Source organism: Mauremys reevesii, linkage group 1, assembly GCF_016161935.1.
Source record: "Mauremys reevesii isolate NIE-2019 linkage group 1, ASM1616193v1, whole genome shotgun sequence".
Classification (NCBI taxonomy): Eukaryota; Metazoa; Chordata; order Testudines; family Geoemydidae; genus Mauremys; species Mauremys reevesii.
Genome location: NC_052623.1, coordinates 56,648,208 through 56,674,222, shown reverse-complemented (window position 1 = coordinate 56,674,222; position 26,015 = coordinate 56,648,208). Strand labels below are relative to the sequence as shown.

At 45.4% G+C, this 26,015-nt stretch overlaps 2 protein-coding genes across 6 annotated transcripts in view; one reads left to right on the top strand and one right to left on the bottom strand.

Moving 5' to 3' along the window:
• SMAD9 (SMAD family member 9) overlaps positions 1-26,015 on the top strand; it is a 67,756-nt gene that overhangs the window by 37,410 nt on the left and 4,331 nt on the right. For 3 of the 5 annotated variants that reach the window (XM_039531818.1, XM_039531828.1, XM_039531833.1), the window contains exons 4-6: positions 2,784-2,891; positions 11,553-11,774; positions 22,146-22,402. In XM_039531818.1, the coding sequence (XP_039387752.1) occupies positions 2,784-2,891; positions 11,553-11,774; positions 22,146-22,402 (587 nt within the window). The remainder of the gene's footprint in view (positions 1-2,783; positions 2,892-11,552; positions 11,775-22,145; positions 22,403-26,015) is intronic. The other 2 variants (XM_039531838.1, XM_039531846.1) reach the window with 1 other exon arrangement.
• The window catches only part of LOC120401683 (regulatory factor X associated protein), a 51,219-nt gene continuing 25,664 nt past the window's right edge, over positions 461-26,015 (bottom strand). Inside the window, exon 4 of the transcript XR_005596650.1 lies at positions 461-3,240. The gene's annotated coding sequence lies outside the window, so the exon portion shown is untranslated. The remainder of the gene's footprint in view (positions 3,241-26,015) is intronic.

Sequence of the window (26,015 nt, the reverse complement as noted above, 5' to 3'; positions counted from 1 at the left end):
TGTGCGGAGGGGCAATGCCTATGTACCACTTAATTCCCACTTAAGCCCTCAAAATAGGGTTTAAGTGGTGCACAGTGTTGGGGTTCCCTGAGAACTCAGTTTGACTCCAGTCTGGTCACTCAGGTTCTTTTTTTTTTGGTCATACAGCAAAGCTATGCTGAATTGATCAGATTCAAATGTAGGGGGTTGGTATAGGGCAGGGATCGGAAACCGTCGGCATTTGTGGCGGCACTGTGCCTGTGGATAGTCAATGTAAACAAAATGTCTCGCAGCCTGCCAGCGGATTACTCTGATGGGCCGTGTGCCGAAGGTTGCCACCGCCGGTATAGGGCGTACAACACATCCAAAGTTACACTGCAACTTTCCTTTATATACATTTACAAATTACATTGCATTTACTATACATTGCATCATGTTTGGGGATTGGCTTGGTCATTTTGTAGGAACCAATCCCTGTACAGCATGCTCTGTGCATGTACAACTTATTCTTTACCCCATCTTTATGTTTCCGACTTAGCTTGTCCATTGTAAATGGTTCCCTGGGTGTTTTCCCACTTACCTTAGCCGGTGCAGACATGCCATTTTCAGCCTGCTGATCCATTTTCCTCTCTAATCCTATCTCCAAATAAATCAACTCTCACCCATGCCCAATTACTCACATCAAGCCAGGTCGACATAGATGTCTTTTGCTGTCTCTCTGCACAGGAGTGAATTTCAACCTAAATACTTTTATTAGTCCTGCAAACATGTAAACACCTGTGCAACTTTACTTGTTTGTAGTCCCATTAAGTTACTACTCCCATGAATAAATTGACTCCCATGCTTAAGTGTTTGCAGGATCGAGGTCTACATCTGTGTTTTCTAACATGAAAACAAGGTCTTTATTTCAGCTTTCCAACACACTCTATTCCTTCTTGGCATATATTAGAATGGAGGATGCTTTCCTGTTCCTAGGCTGCTGTTCTGTAAATGAAACAATTTGGGAATTAGGAGGGCTGTTTTTGTAGTTCATTTGTTTATTTTTCATTAGTGCATATGGTTCTTTAACAAGAAGATTGGTCAGAAGAGAGTTGGCCCTCTCCACAGTGTGAGGGGATGAATACCCCTTCTGTCCTGCGTGAGTGTCATCAGCTTGTGTCTCTTTCTGAGAGGCAGGCTGTCATTGGTAGCCAGCTGCCAATGCCATAGATTATCTTGGTTGGTTAAGGCTAGAGGGAAGGTACTAGTGGAGGTGATCAAACGTTTGAGAGGCCAGACTCCCTCTGCACATACATGTGTGGAACTGCAGCCTCTGTTCTAAAATATTCATTCTGCAAATTACTGGCCAGCCTCTGCACCTCCATTTGTGAGAGCGGTTATTGAGACAGTGGGGATTGGGTTAATCCCACCTGGATTAGATCATTTTTGTTTAAATACATCTTTGTACATCTAGAACCAGACCATTTCATGACCCAGAGAGTTCTGATTAACATGGTGGAAGATCTGCCAGTAAGGGACTAAGGCGTCTGCTCCCTGCTAATTATGTTAGGCCTATCACTAGGTGTTGGTAGCCTAGCTGTGGTCCATGGTAGGTGTGGGTGTTGTCACGACTCTTCTGTGACTGAGCTGCCTTGTAGAAGAGAATTCCTAAAAGCTAAGAGCTCATCATTGTCCAGTTTCCCTGCTATGTCTGTTCAGTTCCTTATCTTGTTGAACGTGTATGAGCCTGATGGGAGATAAGGGTATGGACTGGGATATGGAGTGATACTAGTGACTTTTACCTCTGTGCCTCCTTTCCTGTTGTCCTGCTTTAACTATCTCTTGGTTGTCTTGCAGACAGATTTGTTTAGATGGGGGACAGTTGGCTGAAACTCAGTCCCGATAAAGCTTATGTCATGTTTCTGGCACCTCCCATTTTGAAGTGGTTGTGGATGCTTTATGCACCTCTGTTATGCACTGGGCGAGGCCACCACTTGCGAGGGAGGTCAGGAGAATAGGGGTCATTCTGCATTGCTTTCCAGAATGGAAACTCCTAGTACAACACTACTTCACAGTGGCTATCACTAGACCTGGAAATTGCCCAGTTCTGTCAAATGCAGAATTCACTACAGCTATACCCACGTTCCTCACCTCCTGGCTAGACTATTGTAATTCAGTCCTGTTTGGTCTTTGCTTGAATCTGATCCAGAGGCTACAGTGGCTGCAGAATGCAATGGCTCTCATTTGCTTCATGGCATAGGGCAAGGCAGGTAGCAATTCCTGGATTCCACATTCTGCCTGTAATCCATCTGATTCATTTCCAGGTCTTGCTGACTGTATATTAGTCTAGGCCTGTGTGCGGCTCTCTCCCCCTGTCAAGGCAGTTGAGGTCAGCTAGTGTGTCTTTGCTCTGCATCCTCACCAGGATTCCATGTGAAGCAGGCTGGGTTCAGGGAGCCCACTTATGGAACTCCACCCTTAAGATGGATGCCAGTCTCTTTCCATGGAGTTTGGGTTTGAGGCAAAACTGGGTCTGGGTGCAGACTAACCAGTGCCAAAATCAAAGCTGAAATTTCTGTCATCTTGGGCCACATCCAATCTGTATTTGGAAATTAGGACTCGTCTGCCTTTGGACCTGACACAGAGTCTAAACCATAGGGACAGGTGCATCTCCAGGGGTTTGACCTGGAGTTTGAGGAGGGCAGGGATTCAGACTCGGGTTCTGTTTTGGACCCTTCTCTAGTTAAAACTATGCTGAATAGTTCCCAGGCAGACCTGGGTAGAATTTACCAACTTGCTGATCTCAGTGTCTTTCTGTTTTTTAGTTGAAACACCCCCACCTTACAATGCAAGAGAAACACCAGGAAACCAAAATGGACGATCAGTGGATGCAACAGCTGACAATCAGTTAGTGCTATCATTGCCCAATGGAGGTAAATCTGCTGCTGGAGAAACTGAAAATATACAAGTATTTGTACTGCTTCCCAGGGAAAAATTCTTAGCCAAAGAATTATTATATATTCTTCAGAGCAGGAAGGCCTATTGTTCTTTTTCGAGTGCTGGTCCCTATGTGTATTCCACATGTGGGTATGCATTTGCACCGTGCACCCAAGTCTGGAATTTTTTCATAGCAGTGTCCGTTGGCCCGCACATGCACAGTAGATCTCCTTGTGCTCTTGACCTAGGGTATAAGAGGCAGTGAGGGTCAACGCCTCTCCAGTTCCTTCTTACTCCCACATAGTCTGAGTTAGACTCATGTACGCAGTCACTCAGTTGTATAACCTGCAAAGAAAGAAAATATTTGTAAATAGTTATATATTTTAACTTAGTAACTAGTAGTTAATTTGTAGTTAGCATAGAGTATTTCTTTTCCCTGGTTGGGGAACCTCCTCCCCTGCTCGGGGACTATGCTCAGATTCCCAGGATTCAAGAATTGCATCTCCCGCCCTTGCTCCTTTTCCATCAGATTGAACATCAGCGGCGCCTGTATTGTCTGGGTGAGGCACATATCTCTGCAAAGTGCAGGATCTGTCGCTCCTTCCCACCCAGAACTCGAAAAGCCTGTGAGCTTCGCCTATGAAAGCACCTGAGGGAGAAGTCTAGGTGGCCCTCATCTGTGCCCCTCCAAGCACATGCTTTGGAGTGGAGCCTTTGACATATAAGCCCAAGGACTCTTCTTGTAGGGCTCCCCATGAGAGTAGAGGGCACTCCTCATGGGCACAAGGACAGATCCTCGCCGAGGACTGTCTACAAGAAACGCCCTTCTTCCCTGAGCCTGTGCAGGTGAGGTGAGAAGTCGCCTACGGAACCTAAGGAATCGGCTCTGCTGATGACCTCCAGATCAGAGGACAAGGCACATCTGTAACAGTGGGCTTTGCCAGATCTGAGGTTAAGGAGGCAGCCTAGGCTTGTCATTCAGTAGCAAGAGAGGGATTTAAGAATTCAGTGACTTAGGTACCAGGACAAAAGATTCTGATTTTATTTGCATCTGTGGGGTCACAAAAGTAAGAAGTATTAATGAAAACAAACACCATTATCCAGGTTGTAGTGACGAAGATCAAATAAGGGATGACGGGAGGGAGGAATGTGTAATGCAGCCAGAGCTTAGTCAAAATCAGGATCGATTTCTTTATCGACTTCAATTTTGGGTGAGTTACTTAGCCACCATAAAGCACTCTGTTTAGAGGCTTTGGTATTTCCATCTCTTTTTTGTTAATGTCACATTTCTGTAATACATACTTATATTTTCTGAATAATAAGTAGTGTCACTGGTGCACAGAAAGAGCTGTACAGAAGGTCAGATCTTCCTCCCCATGCTCTGTGTGGGAGACCTAGTGAAAGCTGGGAGGGTTGGGAGCCCCCATCCCCATGCTAAAGGCTTTACAGCTACTTTGCAGCTATTCTTCTTCGACTAGTGTCCCTATGAGTTCTCAACTGTAGGTGTATCTGTGTCCCTGCACCTCTAATCAGAGATTTTAGGTAGCTGTGTCTGTTCAGCCCAAGCATGTGGTCTGCCTCAAGGCTATCTAGTGCTGCGTGGGCGAATTCCCTTCAGTTCCTTATCGACCACCTTTGGCCTCCAACTGAGCGAGCAGTTGTCTTTTTTTTTTTCCTCTGCATCTTTAGCATAAGTAGTTGTTGTTTTTAGTTCTTTTGTTCTTAATAGTTAATGCTTCTGTTTACCCCACTGGGCTAAAAGAAGAAAAATAATTTTAGTTTACGTTTCCAGCCCTTTTGGGAGGATCCTCCTTGTCTCTCCCCACACCCTAGGAGTGTTTAGAGTTTCTAACTTCTCTTGGTTTAAAAAAAAGAGAGAGAAAAGAAGAGGACAGAACATCTTTTTTCTGCATTCTTCACTGCTAGAGGGTGATAGCTCCTACCTCCCTGGGGCATGGCTGGTTCTACCAGCTTCAAGAGGTCCCCCTCCTCCAAGGAGTCCATTTTCTGTAATGGACAGACACTCTCACGGTGTCTGGTGCCTGGGAGAGTCCCATATCCCTCAGAAGTGCTCCCTCTGCCACCAGCTAAAGCGGAGGTCTCACAAGAACTAGGAGCTGAAGTTATGGAGAAGGCACTTCAGCTGCCAGGGGACTCTGGTGCCGACCCCGGATCCTCCCCGGAGCCTTCAACTTCAAAGCGAGTAGTTCTGCAGAAAAACCAGCAGATTCCCCCCATAAAGGCTCGAGGAAAAAGGGCTCCAAGCACAATTGGCCTGTCAGAGGGATTCCTCAGTGCGATCAGCCACCTCGGTACTGGTGGCTCCGAAGTGCTGTACCCAGAAGCATCAGGGTGCCTCCGCTGTGAGTTCAGTCGCAGCGCCTAGAGAAGAAAGACAAATACCGTATTACCTCTAAAGGAGTGGCACCGAGTAAACCTGTGTTACCAAATGTGACAAAATTCACATCTAGGGAGTGCTCCGCATCTTTGCAACCATCGGTACCAGCAACGTACCGCAGAAACTCTCTGTGGTACCAAGTGAGCCAACAATACTGCAAGAGTTACAGTACCCTAGCGACCTGTTGGTTGGTTGAAGAAACACAATCACAATTATTCAGTATCAGGGCCCCGGTACCGAGTACATCCCAGTGCCCGGAATCGTCCTCAGTATCGGGCTGTATGCCACCAATATCTCGGTCAACGCCACCCTTATCCAGTGATGAGCCTGACAGTGACCAGGAGGATGTCATTTCCCTAGCTTCTCACTATGGCCTGCCGTCACAATACAAGGGTCCTCCATTCCATCAAGCTGACCCATGAATGTGCTATGGGCCCCTTGGGCTTCTCCGCCATCCATGCCTTTCCCTTGCCTATGCCTGTATTAGGTTCCTTGGGCGACATACACATCCCACATGTCAAGGGTGTCCATTGTCTCTCAGAGAGAATCCACCAAATGGTCCCTTCCGGCCTCTCTGTCCAGAGCCTCTGAGCCAGTGGAGAAGGAAGCTTTGGAAGAACAGGAAGAAGGACTTGAAGGAGAAGCTACCCCTCCTGAAATCTTCTCCTCATCTTCACCAGACGAGGCTGTACTGCACGCTCCCCCCCCCCCCCCATCACTTGGTGATGATTTTAAGATCAAGAGAGTGGCAGATGAGCTGTAAATTCACCTGCAGGTGGTGACAGACAAATTGCAAACTGGTGAATATTCTGCACACTGCCTCTTCATCCAGAATTTCCCTCCCAATTAACAAGGTTATTCTAGATCCTGTCAGTCATCTGGCAGACACCAGCCTCCATTGCACCAACCTGTGAGAAAGCTGACAGGAAGTACTACATCCCTCCCAAAGAGGCAGACTTTTTGTTTTAAATCTGCAACCCAACTCAATTGTAGCAGATGTGATTAATGCACGTGGCAAACAACATCACGCAAAGTCGACCCCACACAATTGGCATTGGAAGAGACTAGAGCTCTTTTGGAGGAAGGCATATTCATCAGCGACATTGCAGTTTAGAGTCACGAACTACCAAGCTGCCATCGCCAAATATGATTTTATTAATTATATGAAACTCAGTGTAGTTGTGGATCATCTACCCGAGGTGCAAAAGGAGCAGTTTCAGGCCATTGTCAGAGAGGGCAACTCCACCAGAGAGGTCCTTTGGGGCCATCTGCCTGTCCCAAGTCAGGGTAAAGGAGGAGGGTTGGGCGTGGGGCTAGCAACTCCACCCTGTAAAAATCAGCTTGCTACAGAAACGCCAACAATAGAGTTAACAGAGACTTTTAGCCTGGAAAAAGAAGGGTCTTCAACTCGAAGATGCATGACGCTGGGTGGTGAAAGCTGCGAGGAAGCCACTAAGCCGATCACCCTTCTTACAACCAGGAGGATTACCATCGGCACATGGAATGTGAGGACCATGTACGAGTCAGGAAAGACGGCACAGGTTGCAGCAGAGATGAGGAGCAACAACCTGACCCTACTAGGCAGTGGAACCCCCAAGGCAAGCGGAAAAGAGGCCGCCCAAGAAATACCTGGCGACGCGACCTTCAGGTTGATAGCAAAAAAATGGGCTATACCTGGAACCAGCTAGAGCGAATGGCCCAGGATAGAAGACTATGGAGATCTGTGGTTGGCGGCCCATACCCCGGTTGGGGTGACGGGCATGAATGATGAATGATGATGTCAGAGAGGGCCAGTTAGTAGCTAGAACTGTGCTACAGACAGCACTGCGTGCAGCCGATACAGCAGTCTACTCAGTCTCCATGGCAGTGGTAATGATGCCGGCTTCCTGGTTACACCTTTCCAGGGTTGCCCAAAGAACTGCGGACAACAGTGAAAGATCTCATGTTTGAAAGGCACAAGCTCTTTGTGAATAAGACATACTCCTCTCTGTACACCCTGAAGGATTCCTGGGCCACATTATGCGCTCTGGGAATCTACACTGCAGGACAAAAGAGAAGATACAGCTCTCAACCACAGCAGAGGTCATGACCTCCTCAGTACCCACCATCACAGCACGATTACAAACCGCAGCACAAAAAGCCCACAGTACAAAAGTGGAAGCAATCAGCACCCCAATCGACATCCTCTCTGCCCTCCTCTGCTGAACACTTTTAACGGGTTGGTTGAGGGTCTAAATAGCTATTTCTTGCAACATCAGATGCCTTCTGCCTGTCATGTCCCTTTGGAAGTCGCCTGGCCCTCTTTCACAGCAGTTGGGACAACATCACCTCCGACAGCTGGGTCTTGGAGATTATTTCAAAGGGTTATGCCATTTAATTCCCTTTCCCTCTTCAGGGACCCTTTTCATGAGAACCTACTTCAGCACAAAAATAGATGTATTACACTTAGGGCCATAGAACCAATCATGATGCAACTCAGAGGCAAGGAGTTCTACTCGTTATTTCCTGATTCCCCAAGGTGAAGGGAGGGTAGAGGCCCATTCTAGATCTAAGGGCACTAAACAAATACGTGAAGGCACAAAAGTTCCAGATGATCACCCTAGCAGCCATGATTCCAGCTCTGGAGTAAGGAGATTGGGTTGCAGCCCTCGACCTACAAGATGCCGACTTCCACATCTCCACCTTCACGAGTCTCATAGGGACAGTCCAGTCCAGCCCCTAAACATCAGCCAGGAGCTTTCTGCAGCTGCTAGGTCATAGGGCAGCGTGAACCTTTGTCACTTCAAATACCCAGATGTTCATGAAGTGTCTTCAGATGTGGCTCAGTTCAATCAATTCTCCAAACAGGGACAGACTAACCAAACTGCTATCAGTGCCCTGCATAGTAAAATACTCTCTGGACAGATGGAAAGACCCATCCAACTTTCGAGTAGGCGTTCGATTTGTGCAGCCACCACCACTGCTGACTCTAACAACAGATGCTTCCCTAATAGGCTTGGGAGCCCACCTACATGACCAAAAGGTTCAGGGCAAGTGGTCTTCCACAGGAGCAGCCCTCCATATCAATCCTTTGGCGGTAACAGCATTCAGGAACGCCTGTGCACACTTTCTGCCATTCATCAAAAATACCCACACAAAGGTCATAATGGGCAATATGACTGTATGTTTTACATAAATCACCAAGGGGTCGCCAGATCTTTCTCCCTCTGCATGGAAGCACTCAAACTTTGGAGTTGGTGCATCCATCACAATGTGCTTATCTCAACTGTGTATCTGCAGACTGCGACAGCTGACAGTCTGTTGGAACTGTTCTCACAACTACAAATGGGAACTGAACTCAGAGGTGCTTTGCAACATATTCACCCTTTGGGGAACCTTGACTACAGATCTTTTCGCTACTTACTGAAACAAGAAACGTCCTCGCTACTACTCCAGGGCTGGACTGGGGACACATTCACTGGGAAATGCACTCATCCTCCTATGGGACAGGGACCTTTTGTATGCCTTTCCCCCATTCCCTCTCTATCTAAAGTCCTGTTGAAAATCCGATGAGACAAAGTGAGAGTTATTCTGATTGTCCCCTTCTGAACAAGACAAGTCTGATTCCCTTACTGGACACACATGACGCTATGCCCTCCGGTTCCCCTTTGGCCCATTCCTCAGTTGCTCTCTCAAAACAACAGGATGATCCTTCACCTCAGTCTGCGGATCCTCCACCTCCATGGTTGGCTCCTTCGTGGTTCCAAGACTAAGAGGTAGCGTGCTCTGACGAGGTGAAAAATGTGTTGCTATACAGCCGAAAGTTAACCACTTAATGGACTTACCTACAAAAATGGAAACAATTACAAATTTGGTGTCATTCTAAGCACATATACCAGGCCTTGTCCTCTCTCTCTCTCTCTGGTTTTAGACCTCAAGAGGTCAAAACTCTCGCTCCACTCCCTTCAGGTACATTTTGCAGTTCTAACGGCCTTCCACCATCAAGTAGATGGATACTCAGTGTTCACTCATCCGCTGATGCATAGATTCCTTAAGGCATTGGTAACCTCTTCCTGCATATGAGACCACCCTCTCTGACCTGGGATCTTAACCTAGAATTAGACCTCCCTTTGAGCCCATGGCAACTTGCTCTCTCTTTCACCTGTCCATGAAGACAGCATTTTTAATTGCCATCACCTCAGGTAGGTGCATAGGAGAAATTGCGGTCCTAATGGTACACCCCCTATTCATGGTCTCTTTTAAAGACAAAGTAACCCTGAGGCTGCATCCCAAGTTTCTCCCTAATGACTGAGGACTTTCTTTCATTCGCAGAAAGACACAAAGGCTCCGTGATATTGGCTCAAAGACTACCCAAAAGGGTCTTGGGTTGCATTAATCTCTGTTATCAAGGACTCAACCTGTGGCCTCCGCACAGAGTCTGTTGGCACTCCACAAGGTCAATTTCTACCTCGGTTGCACTTTTTAAAGATGTCCCTATCTTGGAAATCTGCAGAGTAGCAACTTGGGCCTCTGCCCACACTTTCACAGAACATTATGTGATCGCTGGAGATTCGGCCTCTGACGTCATCTTCAGCTCCTCAGTACTCTCTGTAGTAACAGACTCCACTCCGAAGCCCCAGCCCTCCATGGGGGATACTGCTGTGAAGTCACCAATGGTGGAGCACCAATAGGGACACTATTCAAACAATAAAAAGTTACCTTGTGGAGTAACTGAGGCTCTTCGAGAGGTGTGTCCCTATGGGTACTTTACAACCTGCCCTTCTCCCCTATACTTCAGAGTTCTCAATATGGGGCTCTGTGGTAGAGAAGGAACTGAGGGGGGGTTGCCGACGCTGTGCTAGAAAGCCTCGAGGCAGACCACGAGGGAGGGAGAGCGCATTTGCAAGCTGAACAGACCTAAAATGTCCAATTAGAGCCACAGGGTCACAAATGCACCTGCAGTGGTGCACCCGTATGGGAACACATCTTGAAGAACCATCATTTACTGCAGAAGGTGAGTAACTTCCTCTTTCTACGGCCTCTGGGCTGCAGTAGTGACTACAGACCTCAGCCTGCAGACCTACTGACTTGCTCTTCCCTTAGCCACTCATTCACCTGTCTCAGAGACAACCACCGTGGAGCAGTGCCCCATGGAATCTATGGTATGAGGAGTCCCTCTGCCCTGGTTTCCTATGGCCTGCTCTGAGTGCAGTTGTTACGATTGCTTCTTGTACTGCAGTACTGCACAGATGCCAAGTTCAGGACCTCGCTGTGCTAAGCACTGTGCAAACACATATTAAAGGACAGTCCCTGCCCCCAAAAGCTTACAATCTCAATTAAGACAATAAGTAACAAGTGCATGTAGCAGACAACTGAAGGAGAGAGAGGATGAAGGTAACCGTGCTAGGAACGTGTGGGTACATATCAAACCCATGTGACAGCCACCAAGTTTCCAGTCATCTTTCCTCTCCCCTCCCCCACCACAAATAAATACTCCCAGAACCATTAAGGACATCATTGATCCCTGCTGGCCACCTGCCTAGCTACTCTCAGTTGGAAACATATTGTACATTTCACAGCAGGAGTCAGTTTCACTGCTTTTTGGGTCTCACATGCCCATGGCAGGGGGACAGGTTTAATTAATGCTCATGGGACAAATAAGATTCAGTTCAAATAAGCACCCAGATGGATCTTTATTCAGACTTTGAGTCTGCAAAACTTGGGGTTCCAGCAAGAACGGCCTTTTGTGTGGCATTTTGCCATTTCTGCCTGTACTCTCAGGTGGAAGTAGGCCATCCTGAGGGATGTGAAAATGAAAAATAAGAAATAAGACAGAGGGATGATAATGCAAAACCTCCTTGCTTGGCATTAGGTTTAATCACACGTTGCATGAAGGCTTAGCTCACTTTTTATTATAAAACTGAACCAGTTTGCTCATTCCTGGCTCTTGTTGTTTGTCAGATACAGTGCATATAACTGTCCGGGCACTGCAAAGCTAACTCAACCTGTGCAGTAAAGAATTTTAAGCACATGCTCTACTTTAAGCATAAGAGTTGTCTCACTGGGACTACTCACATGCTTCCAGTTAAGCACCTGCTCAAGTTCTCTAATGTTCTCCCTTTGGGAGCGCTAGTCAGCAAACTAAGAAGAAATAGAACTTGCTGTTGAGACTGCCTCTGATGAAAAGTGACTGACTGGAATGAGATCATGGTCTGAGAGTTTGGATAGAAAAGCAAGCATTACTGTGACCTAGACACCTGATTTATTTTATCTCCTACAGACTTTCGACCTGTTTGCTATGAGGAACCCCAGCACTGGTGCTCAGTTGCCTACTATGAACTCAACAACCGAGTAGGGGAGACTTTCCAGGCTTCTTCTCGGAGTATTCTTATAGATGGATTCACGGATCCTTCAAATAACAGGAACCGATTCTGTCTTGGACTGCTCTCTAATGTCAACAGGAATTCTACTATAGAAAACACCAGGCGACACATAGGTAAAGGTAAGAGCAAATTCTCTCTTATTGGTAAGGAACGGAGCTTGGAAGAATGTCCATGGTCTAGAACTAGAAAAGTGTGTTTGTCCATTGTATCTGTCTATGTACCTAACCAACATGAATGTAAAGCCACCTGCTTGGCTTCTTTCTGAAGCAGTAGATGAGGCATCGGCTCTTTACTGGGAAGAGGGTAGCTTTTTACAAAGGTTATTTACTTGGCCTACATGGAACCCATAATTAAAAACAAAACTTTGCTCTAACTTAGAAGTATGTATTTTCATTTGTATTTATCAGAACATCTGGCAACTGAGAATATTGCCATTGAAATGTCACTAAAAAAATAATTATTGGTGTCTTGCTGCTGGTTCTTCTATCACTAAAAAGCAGGTGGAGATAGACAACACGCTAACTAGCTGAGCTATACATTTAGATAGCACTGCTAACGTTTCCTCTGTTGCTTTTTTTCTCTGGTTAAGGAAACCAGTCCAGTCTGATTCTGTGTTTCTGGGAACTTTTGCCAGTTAAATCTAAGAGAAATCTAAGGTTCTTTTTCAAGTGATTGCCCACATGTATTCCACTTCTGGTGAAGTGCACATGTGCTCCATACACACGACTGAATTATTTTGGCCAGCAGTGTCCATTGGGGCCATGCCTGTGCTCTGTATGCCCTCATGTCCCCCTGCTGAGGCCAGAAAGAGCAGAGCAGGTCCAGCCATCCCATCAGTTCCTTCTGATCGCCTGTGGCAGTAAGACAGAACCCCCGCAGTGTCCGCTTCACTGTGCATTTGTGACTTTGCCTACTCGTGTATATAAATTAATTGTAGATAACGTCATTAGTATACTTGTCATTTTTCTCTTACACCTGCTAGCTTTAAAACCAATACTTTTTTTTTGTGTCCTTAGAGGCTTCTCTGGTACCAAGATTTAACTGCTGTACCTGAAACAAAATCCCTGGAGTTCAAAACTTGCCCCTCCTGTGATGCAACTATTCTGCTCAATGATGAGCATTTTAGGTGTCTTTTTGCCTTGGAGAGGGGCACATCCCCATCAGAGTTTCAATCTGCCCACCCCTTCTCCAAGAAGACACAGAAGGCTGCTCCTTGCTGCAGCTCCTCTCTGTTAGCAAGTTCCAAATTGGGTAAAGCTTGCCAAGTCGCCAGTAGTTAGTGGAAACTTCTGGTCTGTGGCAGCCAGGTTGCTGGTCACCTCCTTGATCTGTCTTGCTTTTCCTCCCTGGGAGCTTGGCATCTGGACATCCCAGATTGCCTGGAGTTTTTGCAGTTGTTGCTCCAACAGAGATTTGACAGCCCTCAGCCCTTTCTGGGAATCCTCCAGATGCTGCTGTAATTTGTTTTGTGAAGCTTCCAGGTCTTGTTTTAAATTCCTTTGTGAAAACTCCAGCTCTGGTTTTATGTCTTGTTTACAATCCCACTGGCCATTTTTGATTTTGCAAGCACCTCCTTTATTTGTTCCATCTTGGTTCAACAGGAATCCAGCTCACAGTCTCTCTCTCTCTCTCTCCTGGGAAACTGGATGCCGCTCTTGGCATCCGCGTGGCCCCTTTTCAACCCAAGCGGCTAATCACATTATGGGGCTCTGGGGATGTTCCAGCTGGAAGTAGAAGCTGATGGATTCTGATATTCTCTTTGATGCAGTCTTGTTTATTTACTAGGAATGTACAAAGTCCTCCTTCTCCAAATGCAGGAGGAACCCAGAACAAAAGGAGCAGTTTCTTAGTTTACAGCTCCAAGCCTCTTTAGTCCACAGCCCCAAAAAATCTCTTGGCTTTTTCCAGGGTCACATGGTGTTCATAGGTTACTGCTTGGCCTTCTTGCTTTTTTGCCTCTCTCTCTCTCTCTCTGTTCTTGTCTTTTTCAGTCTTGTATCACTTATGCCATTCCTCTCCCTCCTCCATACACACCTACCCAAAACAATACTCAGCCGAAAGCTTTTGGGTGGATTCACACTCTCCTTGTATCTTAGGGCATGGCTACACTTGCAGATGTAAAGCGCTTTGAGTTAAAACAGCCTTCGTAGAGCGCAGTAGGGAAAGTGCTGCAGTCTGTCCACTGCTTACAGTGCACTGGCGTGGCCACATTTGCGGCCCTTGTAGCGGCATTGGGAGTGGTGCATTATGGGCAGCTATCTCAGCATGCAAGTGACTGCAACGTGCTTTTCAAATGGGACGGTGGGGTGGATTGTGACAGGGAGTGTGTTGTGTGTATGTGGGGGGAGAGAGAGTGGGTTTTTAGGGGGGCTGAGAGCATGTCAGCATGCTGTCTTATAAGTTCAGACAGCAGCAGACCTCCCCTTCCCCCCCCCCGCCCCCGCCTGCCCCTCTCTCTCTCTCTCACACACACACAGCATTCCACAGTAACGGCTTGCATGCCAGCTGTCAGAAATGGAGCTTTGAAAGGGCATTTCCGCATTCCTACAGGAGTTCAAAACAATGACAAGAGTGGCCACTTTACGTTAGGAGATTATGGTACATTTTCAGAGGCCGATCAGAGCACAGTAATGCAACACCTTGTTCACACTGATGCCCGGGCATTGTAGCCAAGGCGCAGCAAACGTTATTCCTCTCCCTGAGGTGGAGTACCAGCAGCGCTGGAGCCGTGGAGTCAGAGCGCTCTACAGGCCTTGCCAGTGTGGACGAGTAGTGAGCTAGTGCGCCCGGGGCTCCTTTATTGCGCTGTAACTTGCAAGTGTAGCCAAGCCCAAAGATGGGGGTTTATGCTCATAGACATGTTAATTGAAGGGTGAGTTCACACCTATCAGTCTCAATGGGGGTTTAACTCAACCCACAATAAGGATTCACCCAGCTCATAACTATCTTCCTGCCACTTCTGTGACCAGCAAATGGATCACCAGTTTTAACCTTCTCAAAATAAAACAAAGCATGGAGTTTTGGATTTCCTTCTCCCTCTTCATAGACCACTGCTTTCTTCTTTGTTTCTTCTCTCTCTGAGGGAATCAGAGTAATTGGGACATTTTAATGCCTAATGCCAGCTCTGATCTTGTCCCGTAGGCACCAAGGCTATGTCTGCACTACCACTTTTGACATAGCTACTGCCGCTTGTGGAGGCGGTTTTATTATGTCGATGGGAGAGCTCTCCCACAGGCATAGAGCAGCCACACAAGTGATCTTACAGTGGCACAGCTGCATTGACACAGTGTAGACATGGCCTAAGGCTCAGTTAAAACAGGCTCCTACTGTCTGCTGAAATCAACAAAAGTTAGAAGCCTAAATGCCTTTGTGTATTTGAGCTTAATGATCTTCTGTTCTGTGACTGGTCCTCTTTCTTGTTCACACAACCTTGAATCAGCACTTGCCATAAAATGATTGAAGATCGGACTGGAAACTATGAACTCCTGAATTCTGTTTCTGCCTCTGCCACTAAGTCACTTGGATGAGTTGCTGAACCTCTGTGTCTTGGTTTCCCCTCCGTAAAGCTGAAATAATAACTTATCTAATTGGCATTAGTTGTCTGAGGATTAAGTAGTTAAGAATCCGAATGGCACTTAGAAGATCTAAAACAATGTATGAGTAATGATGTTGACATTTAGGCTTGGCTACATTCGAAACTCCAAAGCGCTGCCGCGAGAGCGCTCCCGCGGCAGCGCTTTGAAGTATGAGTGTGGTCGCGGTGCCTGCGCTGGGAGAGAGCTCTCTCAGCGCTGCAGGTACTCCACCTCCCCGAGGGGATTAGCTTGCAGCGCTGGGAGCTGCGCTCCCAGCGCTGGGGCACTGTTTACACTGGCACTTTACAGCGCTGTAACTTGCTGCGCTCAGGGGGGTGTTTTTTCACACCCCTGAGCGAGAAAGTTGCAGCACTGTAAAGCGCCAGTGTAGCCAAGCCGTTAGTCTTATAAAAGTTTTGATATAGGTCACTGATGCATTGGCAGGCCAACGGCAGAAACAGGGAAGAAATGTGAGATACAAATTTGGCTCTGCCACAGAAAAATAAGCAACCCACCTCTACTACGAGTGTTTCCAAGAGAATTCTAGTCTTTTAAATAATGTCTCCTTTCCTGATTGGGATCCAGAATAATCAATAAACATACATGCGCCTGTTGGTATACAACTGCCTCTATTGCAGTCTGCATTTAAAAAACAAACAAACTCTGAAGTGTTCAATTATGGATTTCCCCCTTCCATTGGAATGGCTTCTGCTGGAGGACATAAAACAGCCAAATTGAACCGGATTATTCCCTGCTGAAGATACACTCAAGATTTTTCAGGTTGTAATTTATTTAGTTGCAGTAGAAAGCTTCTGACCAAGACTTACATTAAGCAATGATCAGCTAAACTACATTTCCTTTTTTTTTTTAATTAAATGAGGGTCCAACTGAATACAAGTCTCAGTGGCCCTACCCAGTTCCCAGTCTCAAAACAGTATTTTAATTGTTTCTAGTCCAGTCTTGAGACTGATTGAATATGGTGAAGGCCCAAGCCAAGTAACAAATCTGATATGCTTGATACAAAAACCAGCAAATCTGAAGACCAAATGCAGGGATGCCATTCCTCGGCCTCCCATCTTTCTACATATTGTCCTTTGGAACAGTTAGGATGTTGTGATGCTTTGTGAAACCCCAAATAGTTAATATTTCTTTTTGAACAGTGGAAATGAGATAGTCGTCCAGTTCCAGTTTATCTGAAAATAAAGACAAAGACTGTATATGAACATACGCTAGTAGTGTGTTGTAGATCCATAAACAGCAATTGCTAGGCCTCTCATGGTTAAAATTCTCATTTGAGGCAGCTAGTTCCTGTGAGTTTCTGCCCAAAAGGGAAGAGAGGGAATGATCTCCAGAGCAAGAAGAAAATGTGGTAAACACTAATGGTTCTCATCTGTTCAGATTTGAAGATCTGTCTGTGTTGATTAAAAATCCTAGAACCTTACATTAGGAATCTACTCAAAGGAAGAAAGCTAATTGTCCATGGAGAATCCTGATCCGGCCGAGACCTTTAATTTCTCTGCATTTCCCTATTCATCTAACTTGAAAGGAAAATGCCCAGGAGGGGAAATGCCCTAAGCACAGGACTGCAGGACAGGTCCAATGATTCATCTGTCTATCTGCTTTAGGAACTATGTAAGCTGTTGAAATGGATACAACTATCTCTTCTGTTAACAGAAAAAATAGTGAGTAAACAAGATTAGGTCACTAGGATAAGTGTATGTAATAGAATTGTCATCCAGTGTACCAGCATGAAACTGTTTCCTGGAAATACCACATCAAAGCAAGTAATAACCCAGAGCACAGTGCAATTATCTGCTAGAAATTGGTCCAATTTCAGCAGTCAAACTTCAAAGACAGACAAGAGGCTTCTGATCTGTTTACTTTGTAGTACCGAAAAGATCTGGAGGATTCGAGGGTGCTGGATCTCAGGGATCTGAAGAGATGAATGAAATCCCATAAAAGCATGGGAACTCCTGATTTGGCGATTCTGGAAGTGAGTGCAGCCGACTGGCTGTCATTGAAAGTGCTTGTCTCCAGTGAATGCACATTGGAGAAATGGAAATACTTGCCGGCATTTTAGTTTTATAATATTCATGTTTTTTTTTAAATCCACAACAATAAAACACTGTCACCTAAATTTTCAGAAGTGACATGAGTTTGGTTGTCTTTCATGTTGGATGCTCAGTCAGAGATACCTTTAAAGGGATTTGATTTTCAGAGAGTGGGTGCTCTGCATTTTCTGAAAACCAGGTCCTTTAAGTTGTCTCAAGTTGGGCACCCAAAGTTACTAGCATCTGCTGAAAATTTAAGCCACAGTGGATATTTCTATTCCTAGTTTTCTCTTCCTGCCCTGAGGCTGGTCAGTGGCAGTGTTCTCGCTCTGTCTGCCTATATCACATACTTCTATTGCCCTGTCACTGTAGTGTCTGAGCAGCTCACTATCATTACATGTATTTATGCGCACAGCACCCCTGTTGTTCCCACTTTACAGATGGACAAAAAAAAAAGGCACAGAGGCTTGTCTTCATTGCAACAGGTGGCTCCACAGTTACTACACTTGAGCTAGCTTAGCTTGAGTGAGAGCAGTCACAGTGAGCTAGAGATTAACTCTAGCCTAGTGCCTGTGCAACATTAATTTGGCTTCCTTATGCATGTGCATTATGATACAGTCTTTAATTAGGTGATCATATAGTGTGTTTTTCACAGAACCCATCTCATTCAATGCACAGGCTGGATCTGCTCTGGAAATGAATCAGGGCTCTGTAGTGAAGGCAACTGTTGTCTGTAGGACTCCTGCTTCATTTATTGCGAAAGTTGGGTGTGTGGTGAATGAGACAGGGAACTACATGAAAAGAAAGCAGGGTCTCATGTTGAAGGCAGTTGAATGCTGCCCTGAAAAAATGGATTCTGCCTCTGCCCCCGTGCTCCTTTGTGATGTTGGAACTCATAAAGTACTATATAATACTAAGTAGGGCTGTCAAGCGATTACAAAAAATAATTGTGATTAATCACGCGATTAAAAAAATTAATCGTGATTAAAAATAGAATATCATTTATTTAAACATTTTTGGATCTTTTCTACATTTTCAAATATATTGATTTGAGTTACAACACATAGTACAAAATGTACAGTGCTCACTTTATATTATTATTTTTATTACAAATATTTGCACTGTAAAAAAAACAAAAGAAATAGTATTTTTCAATTCACCTAATACCAGTACTGTAGTGCAATCTCTTTATCATAAAAGTTGAACTTACAAATGTAGAATTATGTACAAAAAATAACTGCACTCAAAAATAAAACAATGTAAAACTTTAGAGCCTACAAGTCCACTCAGTCCTACTTCTTCTTTAGCCAATCGCTCAAACAAGTTTGTTTACATTTTCAGGAGATAATGCTGCCATCTTCTTGTTTTACAATGTCACCTGAAAGTAAGGACAGGTGTTCGCATGGCACTGTTGTAGCCAGCATCACAAGATATTTACGTGCCAGATGCATTAAAAATTCATATGTCCCTTCGTGCTTCAACCACCATTCCAGAGGACATGCGTCCATGCTGATGACAGGTTCTGCTCAATAACAATCCAAAGCAGTGTGGACTGATGCATGTTCATTTTCATTATCTGAGTCAGATGACACCAATAGAAGGTTGATTTTCTTTTTTGGTGGTTCGGGTTCTGAAGTTTCTGCATTGGAGAGTTGCTCTTTTAACTCTTCTGAAAGGATGTTCCACACCTCGTCCCTCTCAGATTTTGGAAGGCACTTCAGATTCTTGAACCTTGGGTTGAGTGCTGTAGCTATCTTTAGAAATCTCACATTGGTACCTTCTTTGCATTTTGTCAAATCTGCAGTGAGGCAAATACTCACCAGCAACCACACAACAGAAACGCCAACCCAGAAACCATCCCTTGCAACAAACTCCATTGCCAACTCTGTCCACATATCTATTCAAGTGACACCATGAGAGGACCTAACCACATCAGCCACGCCATAAGGTGCTCGTTCACTTGCACATCTACTAATGTGATCTGTGCCATCATTTGCCAGCAATGCCCCTCTGCCATGTACATTGGCCAAACTGGACAGTCTCTACGCAAAAGAATAAATGGACACAAAACGGACGTCAAGAATTATAACATTCAGAAACCAGTGGGAGAGCATTTTAACCTCCCTGGACACTTAATTTCAGACTTAAAAGTGGCAATTCAACAAAAAAACTTCAAAAACAGACTTTAACGAGAATCTGCAGAACTGGAATTCATTTGCAAACTTGACACCATCAAATTAGGCCTGAATAAAGACTGAGAATGGCCGGGTCACTACAAGAAGTAATCTCCCATCAACTGTTGAGTATGGGCCATCCATCCTGATGGAATTTGCATCATTAGCACTACAAAAAGTAATTTTTACTCTGACATTCACACCTTCTTGTCAACAATTGGGAATAGGACACATCCACCCTGATTGAATCATTGACCCTCCCCCGCCCCCTTGGTAGGGCAACTCCCATCTTTTCTTGTGCTGTATTTTTATGCCTGCCTACTGTAACTTTCACTCCATACATCTGAAGAAGTGGCTCATTAGAGATTATGCTCTAATACATTTGTTAGTCGTTAAGGTGCCACAAAACTCTTCGTTGTTTTTGTTCTTAAAATGAGCAACATCTGAGTCTGCTATAACATGAAATATATGGCAGAATGCGAGTAAAACAGAGAAGACATGCAATTCTCCCCCAAGGAGTTCAGTCACAAATTTAATTAACACACTTTTTTTAAAGCGAGCATCATCAGCATGGAAGCATGTCTTCTGGAATTGTGGCCAAAACATGAAAGGGCATACGAATGTTTAGCATATCTGACACATAAATACCTTGCATTGCTGGCTACAAAATTCCCATGCGAATGCCTGTTCTCACTTTCAGGTGACATTGTAACTAATAAGCGGACAGCATTATCTCCTGTAAATGTAAACAAACTTGTTTGAGTGATTGGCTGAACAAAAAGTAGGACTGAGTGGACTTGTAGGCTCTAAAGTTTTACATTGTTTTGTTTTTGAATGCAGTTATGGAACAAAAAAAAATCTACATTTGTAAGTTGAACTTTCACGATTAAGAGATTTTACTACAGTACTTGTATGAGGTGAATTGAAAAATAGTATTTCTTTTGATTACAAATATTTGCACTGTAAAAATGATCAAAAATAATATAAAGTGAGCACTGTACACTTTGTATTTTGTGTTGTAATTGAAATCAATATATTTGAAAATGTAGAAAAACATCCAAAATATTTAATAATAACTACTGAATGGCTGCTCAGTAAGAGAGCACCATCCATTCTGTGTACTGAATGAGGCATATCAAGTGTGCATTGGGAGTGCAGGGGAGGAAATTAAGACTCTGCAGGCAACCTTAATTCTGGCATTTCCTAACTTTGTAGTATGCTTGATTTTGCAACCTTAATGTTCTTTTGGTGTAGTTTTTTTTTTTTTTTTTGGTATGGAATAGAATTGTGACATAAATCACTGAAAGGTTTGTTCTGTGCATGATATGTTACATATAAACATCTACATACATATACTTTAAATGTATCAGTAGCAATATTTTATTATTTTGTATAGGAAATTTGTGACTTTACAATAACTACCATTAGGGTGATATACAGGAATTACACAGATGGAGTAATAATTGGCTGGTACCTGTATGTAGGACTAGGTGTCCGTCCCTCCCCCTCAGCCTCCAAGGGAGGCCATGCCCTCTTGCTCCCGGGCCTCTGGCAAGACAAAGGTTACTGGGGGATTAGCAGTCTCTGAGGCCGTGGCTCTCTAAGCAGGACCAGGCAGCAAGTAGTTCAGGGCTCTGGCCTCAGGCAGGGCAGAGAAACGAGTGGTCTAACAAGCTCAGCCCCTCAGGCAGGGCAAAGCAACAAGCAATCTAATTCCTGGTCCAGCTCCAGAGGACAGCTCTGGAGTTTTTCTGGCCAGGACTGCCCTGGGGTTCTGAATCTCCACCTGGAGGAGGGATGACAGGACTTGGTTTTGCTGAGTCCTCTGCTTGGTGTCCCCACCTGGATCCCTCATTTTGAACCTCTGACCACCACTCCTGACCCTGTTTTTCATTAGTTGTCCCAAGTGATCATTTGGAACCTCGCAGGCCTTCCAATAAGAACAAGCAATCTAGGGGCTCAGGCCTGCAAACAGGGCAGAGCACCAAAGAGTCTGAGATCCTAGCTCTGGCAAACGGCAGACAAATGCAGGCCTCTTGGCCTAAAGTGGGGAGGCTGCTGTCCTGGGGTGGGGGTGGCAGTAGGGGGCCCACCCTACTCCACCGGGTTCCAGCCCAGGGTCTTAACATTGGCAGATGGTTCCGCCAATGGGTCGGCGGTGATCCAGCCGAAACACACTGACCTGGATTCAGGCAACAACACAACTGGACTGTAGTCGGGTGTCCCTGGGCTACTTCCTATACTCCTTTCGCTGTGGTACCTGTGTCTTGGGGTTGTCCTCTATCTCCTCAGAACATGTAGTCAGCAACAGTCCCATCAGCTCCTCGGCGTCCTGGTTGGCTGGCAGCTTTGGCAATCCTGGCGAGTTAGCACAATTGAGGTCCTCTTCAGGCTCCAACTCTAGCAGCAGGTGGGAGGCATCTGTGTACTCCTTTGGTGGCTGTAGCCCAACTGAGCTTCAGGGTCCACCCTTTATACTTCCTGTCCCACCCCTCTGCTTCCGTCAGGGTGGGCGTGGGTGTCCTTGCTCCACCCACCGAGGTGTGGACGGGGATTCCTTCCATTAGTCTCTGAGGGAGGCCACACCCCCTTGCTACACTGTACAGAAGTAAAGTAGCCAAAGCGTAAAGCCCTAATATAATATATGTCAAGTATTACAGAGAAATAACTCGTGGTTTTGTCCTTTCAAGGTGTCCATCTCTATTATGTTGGTGGCGAGGTGTATGCAGAATGCGTGAGTGACAGCAGCATTTTTGTACAGAGCCGCAACTGTAACTATCAGCATGGCTTCCACCCAGCCACTGTCTGCAAGATCCCCAGTGGCTGCAGCCTCAAGATTTTCAACAACCAGCTCTTTGCTCAGTTGCTCGCCCAGTCAGTCAACCATGGCTTTGAGGTGGTGTATGAGCTGACCAAGATGTGCACTATCCGAATGAGCTTTGTTAAAGTAAGGATTCCTTCTCTTCTGTTGCCTTTCTGGAAAGAAAAGGGAAATCCCAGGGATTAGTTAACTGGGTTGATCTTTTCCAATAGAGTTTTATCTAGCCACCAACATAAAAAAATGTATTAATGCTACTAAACAATTCACAGACGGTAGTTGCTGTAGAATGAAAGTGATGAGGCCTAGTTGTGAGGTGCTGAACACCTTCAGTTTTCATTGAACTTGATAGGAATTGATGGTGTTCCACACATTTCTGATCTCTTGCCACAAGGAACGAAGAGAATCTCTTCAAAGCTGTTCATCCATCCTAGCCATGTTCAGCTAATGAGTTAGCAGCCCCTTATGATCAATAGTATTGAAGACAACTGCCCACTGATTTGAGGAGACTGTTGACCATTGAAACTGTTGCTTTTCTGCGCCATGGCCTGGTCTAAAGCCAGACTAACTGCTCTCCAGAAACTTGGAACCTATCAGATTCTGCTAGAGTTGATTTTTCTACGATCTTCTCAATGCCCTTTCCCAGCAAGAGGAGACTGGAGACTAGGGCCAGATTTTCACATCTAGGTACCCAAAGTCAGACTCCATAATCTGTATTTAGGCACCTAGATAAAGGTGGGATGATTTTCAGAGTGCCCATCATTCCCATTCAGTGTCCTTTGGAGTTGGGGTTGCTCAGCACCTCTGAAAACCAGCCCACTGCTGTTTAGGTGCAGAGTTCGAAGCCTGACTTTAGGCGCCCAGGTTTGGAAATACCGACCTAAGTGAAAAATGGCAAAGCTTAGGAGCAAGGGATAGAATACATAACTTTTTGAGCTCTGCCGGCAGCTTGCCCTCTCATTTACAATTACAGTTTATAGCCTCACAGGCCCATCCATCTCCCATTAACTTGTCCTGACTAAGGCCATGTCTACACTACGCAGCTTTTAGTGACATGGCTGTGTTGATACAGCCGTGTCACTAAAAGTCAGGCAGTGTAGCTGCTGTTTGTCGGCTCTTTTGCCAGCAAAATACTTTAACACCTCTGTTAAAGTTTAACACCTCTGAATGGCAAAAGTTGTGTCGTTCAGTTGCCAGTGTAAGACATAGCTTAAGAGGAGCCTGGTGACTTTCAGGTGGTTGAACAAACCCCTCCCAGTGCCTCTTGAGCTTATGATTGAAGTTCTGGGAGAAAGCTAACCACAGGGGACTGGAAGTTTTTATCTGCACTTCTTCAGCTCTGGAAGACTCCCCCAGTCTAGTTGATCTTGTTTGCAAAGACCTGTCAGTTATTACAGCTTTATACAAGAAATGGTGCTGTCCAAATGACTGCAGTATTTATGCCAGATGGGACGGGGCTTTTGGGCCAAGAATCAGGGCTGATATGCCTAGAATGAATATCAGCAGGGTCAAACCCCTCCTCCTCCTTGCAAAGTGTCTGAAGAGCTTCCTGAGTGCAGACCTGTCCTATAAAACTTTAAGGACCGAAGTCCTATCTGCATTTTGTGGAAATTAAAAATCCCCTGGCACTTTTTTTCCCTAAGCGTGCAAGCCAAAGTCTCCCAAGCCGTGACCTGCACTGTTATGCTGTGCTCCGGTTTGAGAAGGAATTGAAGTCTTGTACAACTCAAGTATTAGTGGCAAAAACAGTGTTCTTTGTTAGTGGACGACATGAATGGGCATGTTTGTTCAGGAAGTGCACGCAACACCTTCATTATCTCAGTAACTCGCTGGCGCTCTCTTTGATGTGTTATCTGGAATCAAACCTGAGTGGCAGGGAATGCTGTTGTGTTTTCATGCTGAACCAGACTTCTCCCATGTTATCGTCTTGCATTGTTGAAACAATTGTAAACACTATATCACCCTTTTGGCTCCCTATCATCAATGTGTGAGAGGTCCATTTCCAATCTTTTCAAACCTCATTGCTCCTCTTTATTTTTTCCTTGGAAAACTGCTTTGGGAGTCCTCTTATGGTCATTTTAGCAGCAAAACCTTGTCCTCTCCTCCACTGGGGACGAAGGGTGCAAGAAGCCACTTTCTGTTTCTTCTTCCCCCCAGTGCACCCATGCAGCGGCTGGTTAGGATCACAACTGTAATAATACTAAGAACATATAGAATGCTTTTCATCTATAGATGGCGATGTTCTTTACAAAGGTGGGTATCATTTTCCCTGTTGCAGATGGGGAAACTGAGGCACAGAGAGGTTAAATGAGACCTCTACAATCACACAGCTTGTCAGTATCAGGAACAAAACCCAGGTCTTCTGACTCCCAGTTTGGTTCACTTCCTCTTGGACGTCACTGCCTGAGGCCATAGTGCTAAGGAGAGGACCTGGAAAACACACTTACTGTGGTGCTGCACAGCTTCAAGGGACTGCATAGCTTGCTCATCTGGGGCATGGCCAAGCCCAGGCTCCCTTCATGTAGGCTGCTGTTGACACAACCTGCTGGGAGGAGCCTGTGCTGCTCCTACTTGGAGCCGCCAGTATGGACTTCTGCTGAGTTCATTGCCTCCAGACCCCTGAGCCATTTGCTCTATGCTGGCAAACTGGCTCTTGGACCCTCCACTTAGTCACTGCTATCCCCATCGCAATCATATGAGACAAGACAACAAGCCTAGGATTTTGCCCGTGGTTTTGATTGCACTCCCTTTCTAATCACTCCAGAGAGCTCCTCCATCTGCTTAAGCTTCCAGCTTCATTTTAGTACTGGGAGCCAAGAATTCCAGCTGCAGCCCAGGGCAGGCAGTTCATAAGCAGCGGTGGAGTTGGAGTAACTTTCTTTGATAGAGATAAAAGCAGAAGTCACAGTTCCTTGCCATTTTAGTCACGGTGGGTTTGAGTGTACAGCATGAATAGTAACAAACCCATTAAAGAGCCTGAGAATGTGTTCAAGCTGCCACGAGAGGGAGCTGTCCAGCCACTTAAACATTTGGCTTACTGCAATGTTGTCACTGTTCCATGCACCAAACTGGTCAGGTGTACACAAATTTGATTCCCCCTCTTCCCCCCCAGATTGGCAGTACTGCCAATAAAGTGAGGGGCTTAGGCACTTCTGACATTTGTTCTACTGTCATTATGCACTTTTTGATGAAAAAAGAGTACAGAACACACCAGTATTACAGATCCAGGAGATCTGGTAGATAAACTGGGGCCAATATAAAGAAAAGAGTTTTTATGAAAACTTTTCCAGAACTTTAATGTAAACTGACTTCACTGCAGCCCAGAATGACGCTAATTGATTAAAAGGAGCCTGTTTGACAGGCCCCAAAGCTTAACTCTTCTCCCTGTAAAAATTCCACCATGTTAAAGTAAATGTCTCTTTGGTGATGACAAACCTATTAGCCCTCCAGATCAACAGCAACATAGATAAACCTCAGCATCTTTGCTCAGTGACCCACCAAAAGTGCCTGCTCCTGCCAAACCCACTCATGCTGACTAGTATCTTAGTTTGTGCTTAGTCCTATTGACATTGGAGTTCTGTTCCTGGCTCTGACATTGCCCAGGAGTGTGACTTTGAGCTAGTCTTGTAATCTCTCAATCCACTTAACTCAGTGAAATCAGCACGGTAAGGGACTACGTAGCCCCACTAGGTGTGGTAGAATTGGGCCTTCTGTGTTTGGGCTGAAATTAGGCATAGTAGCT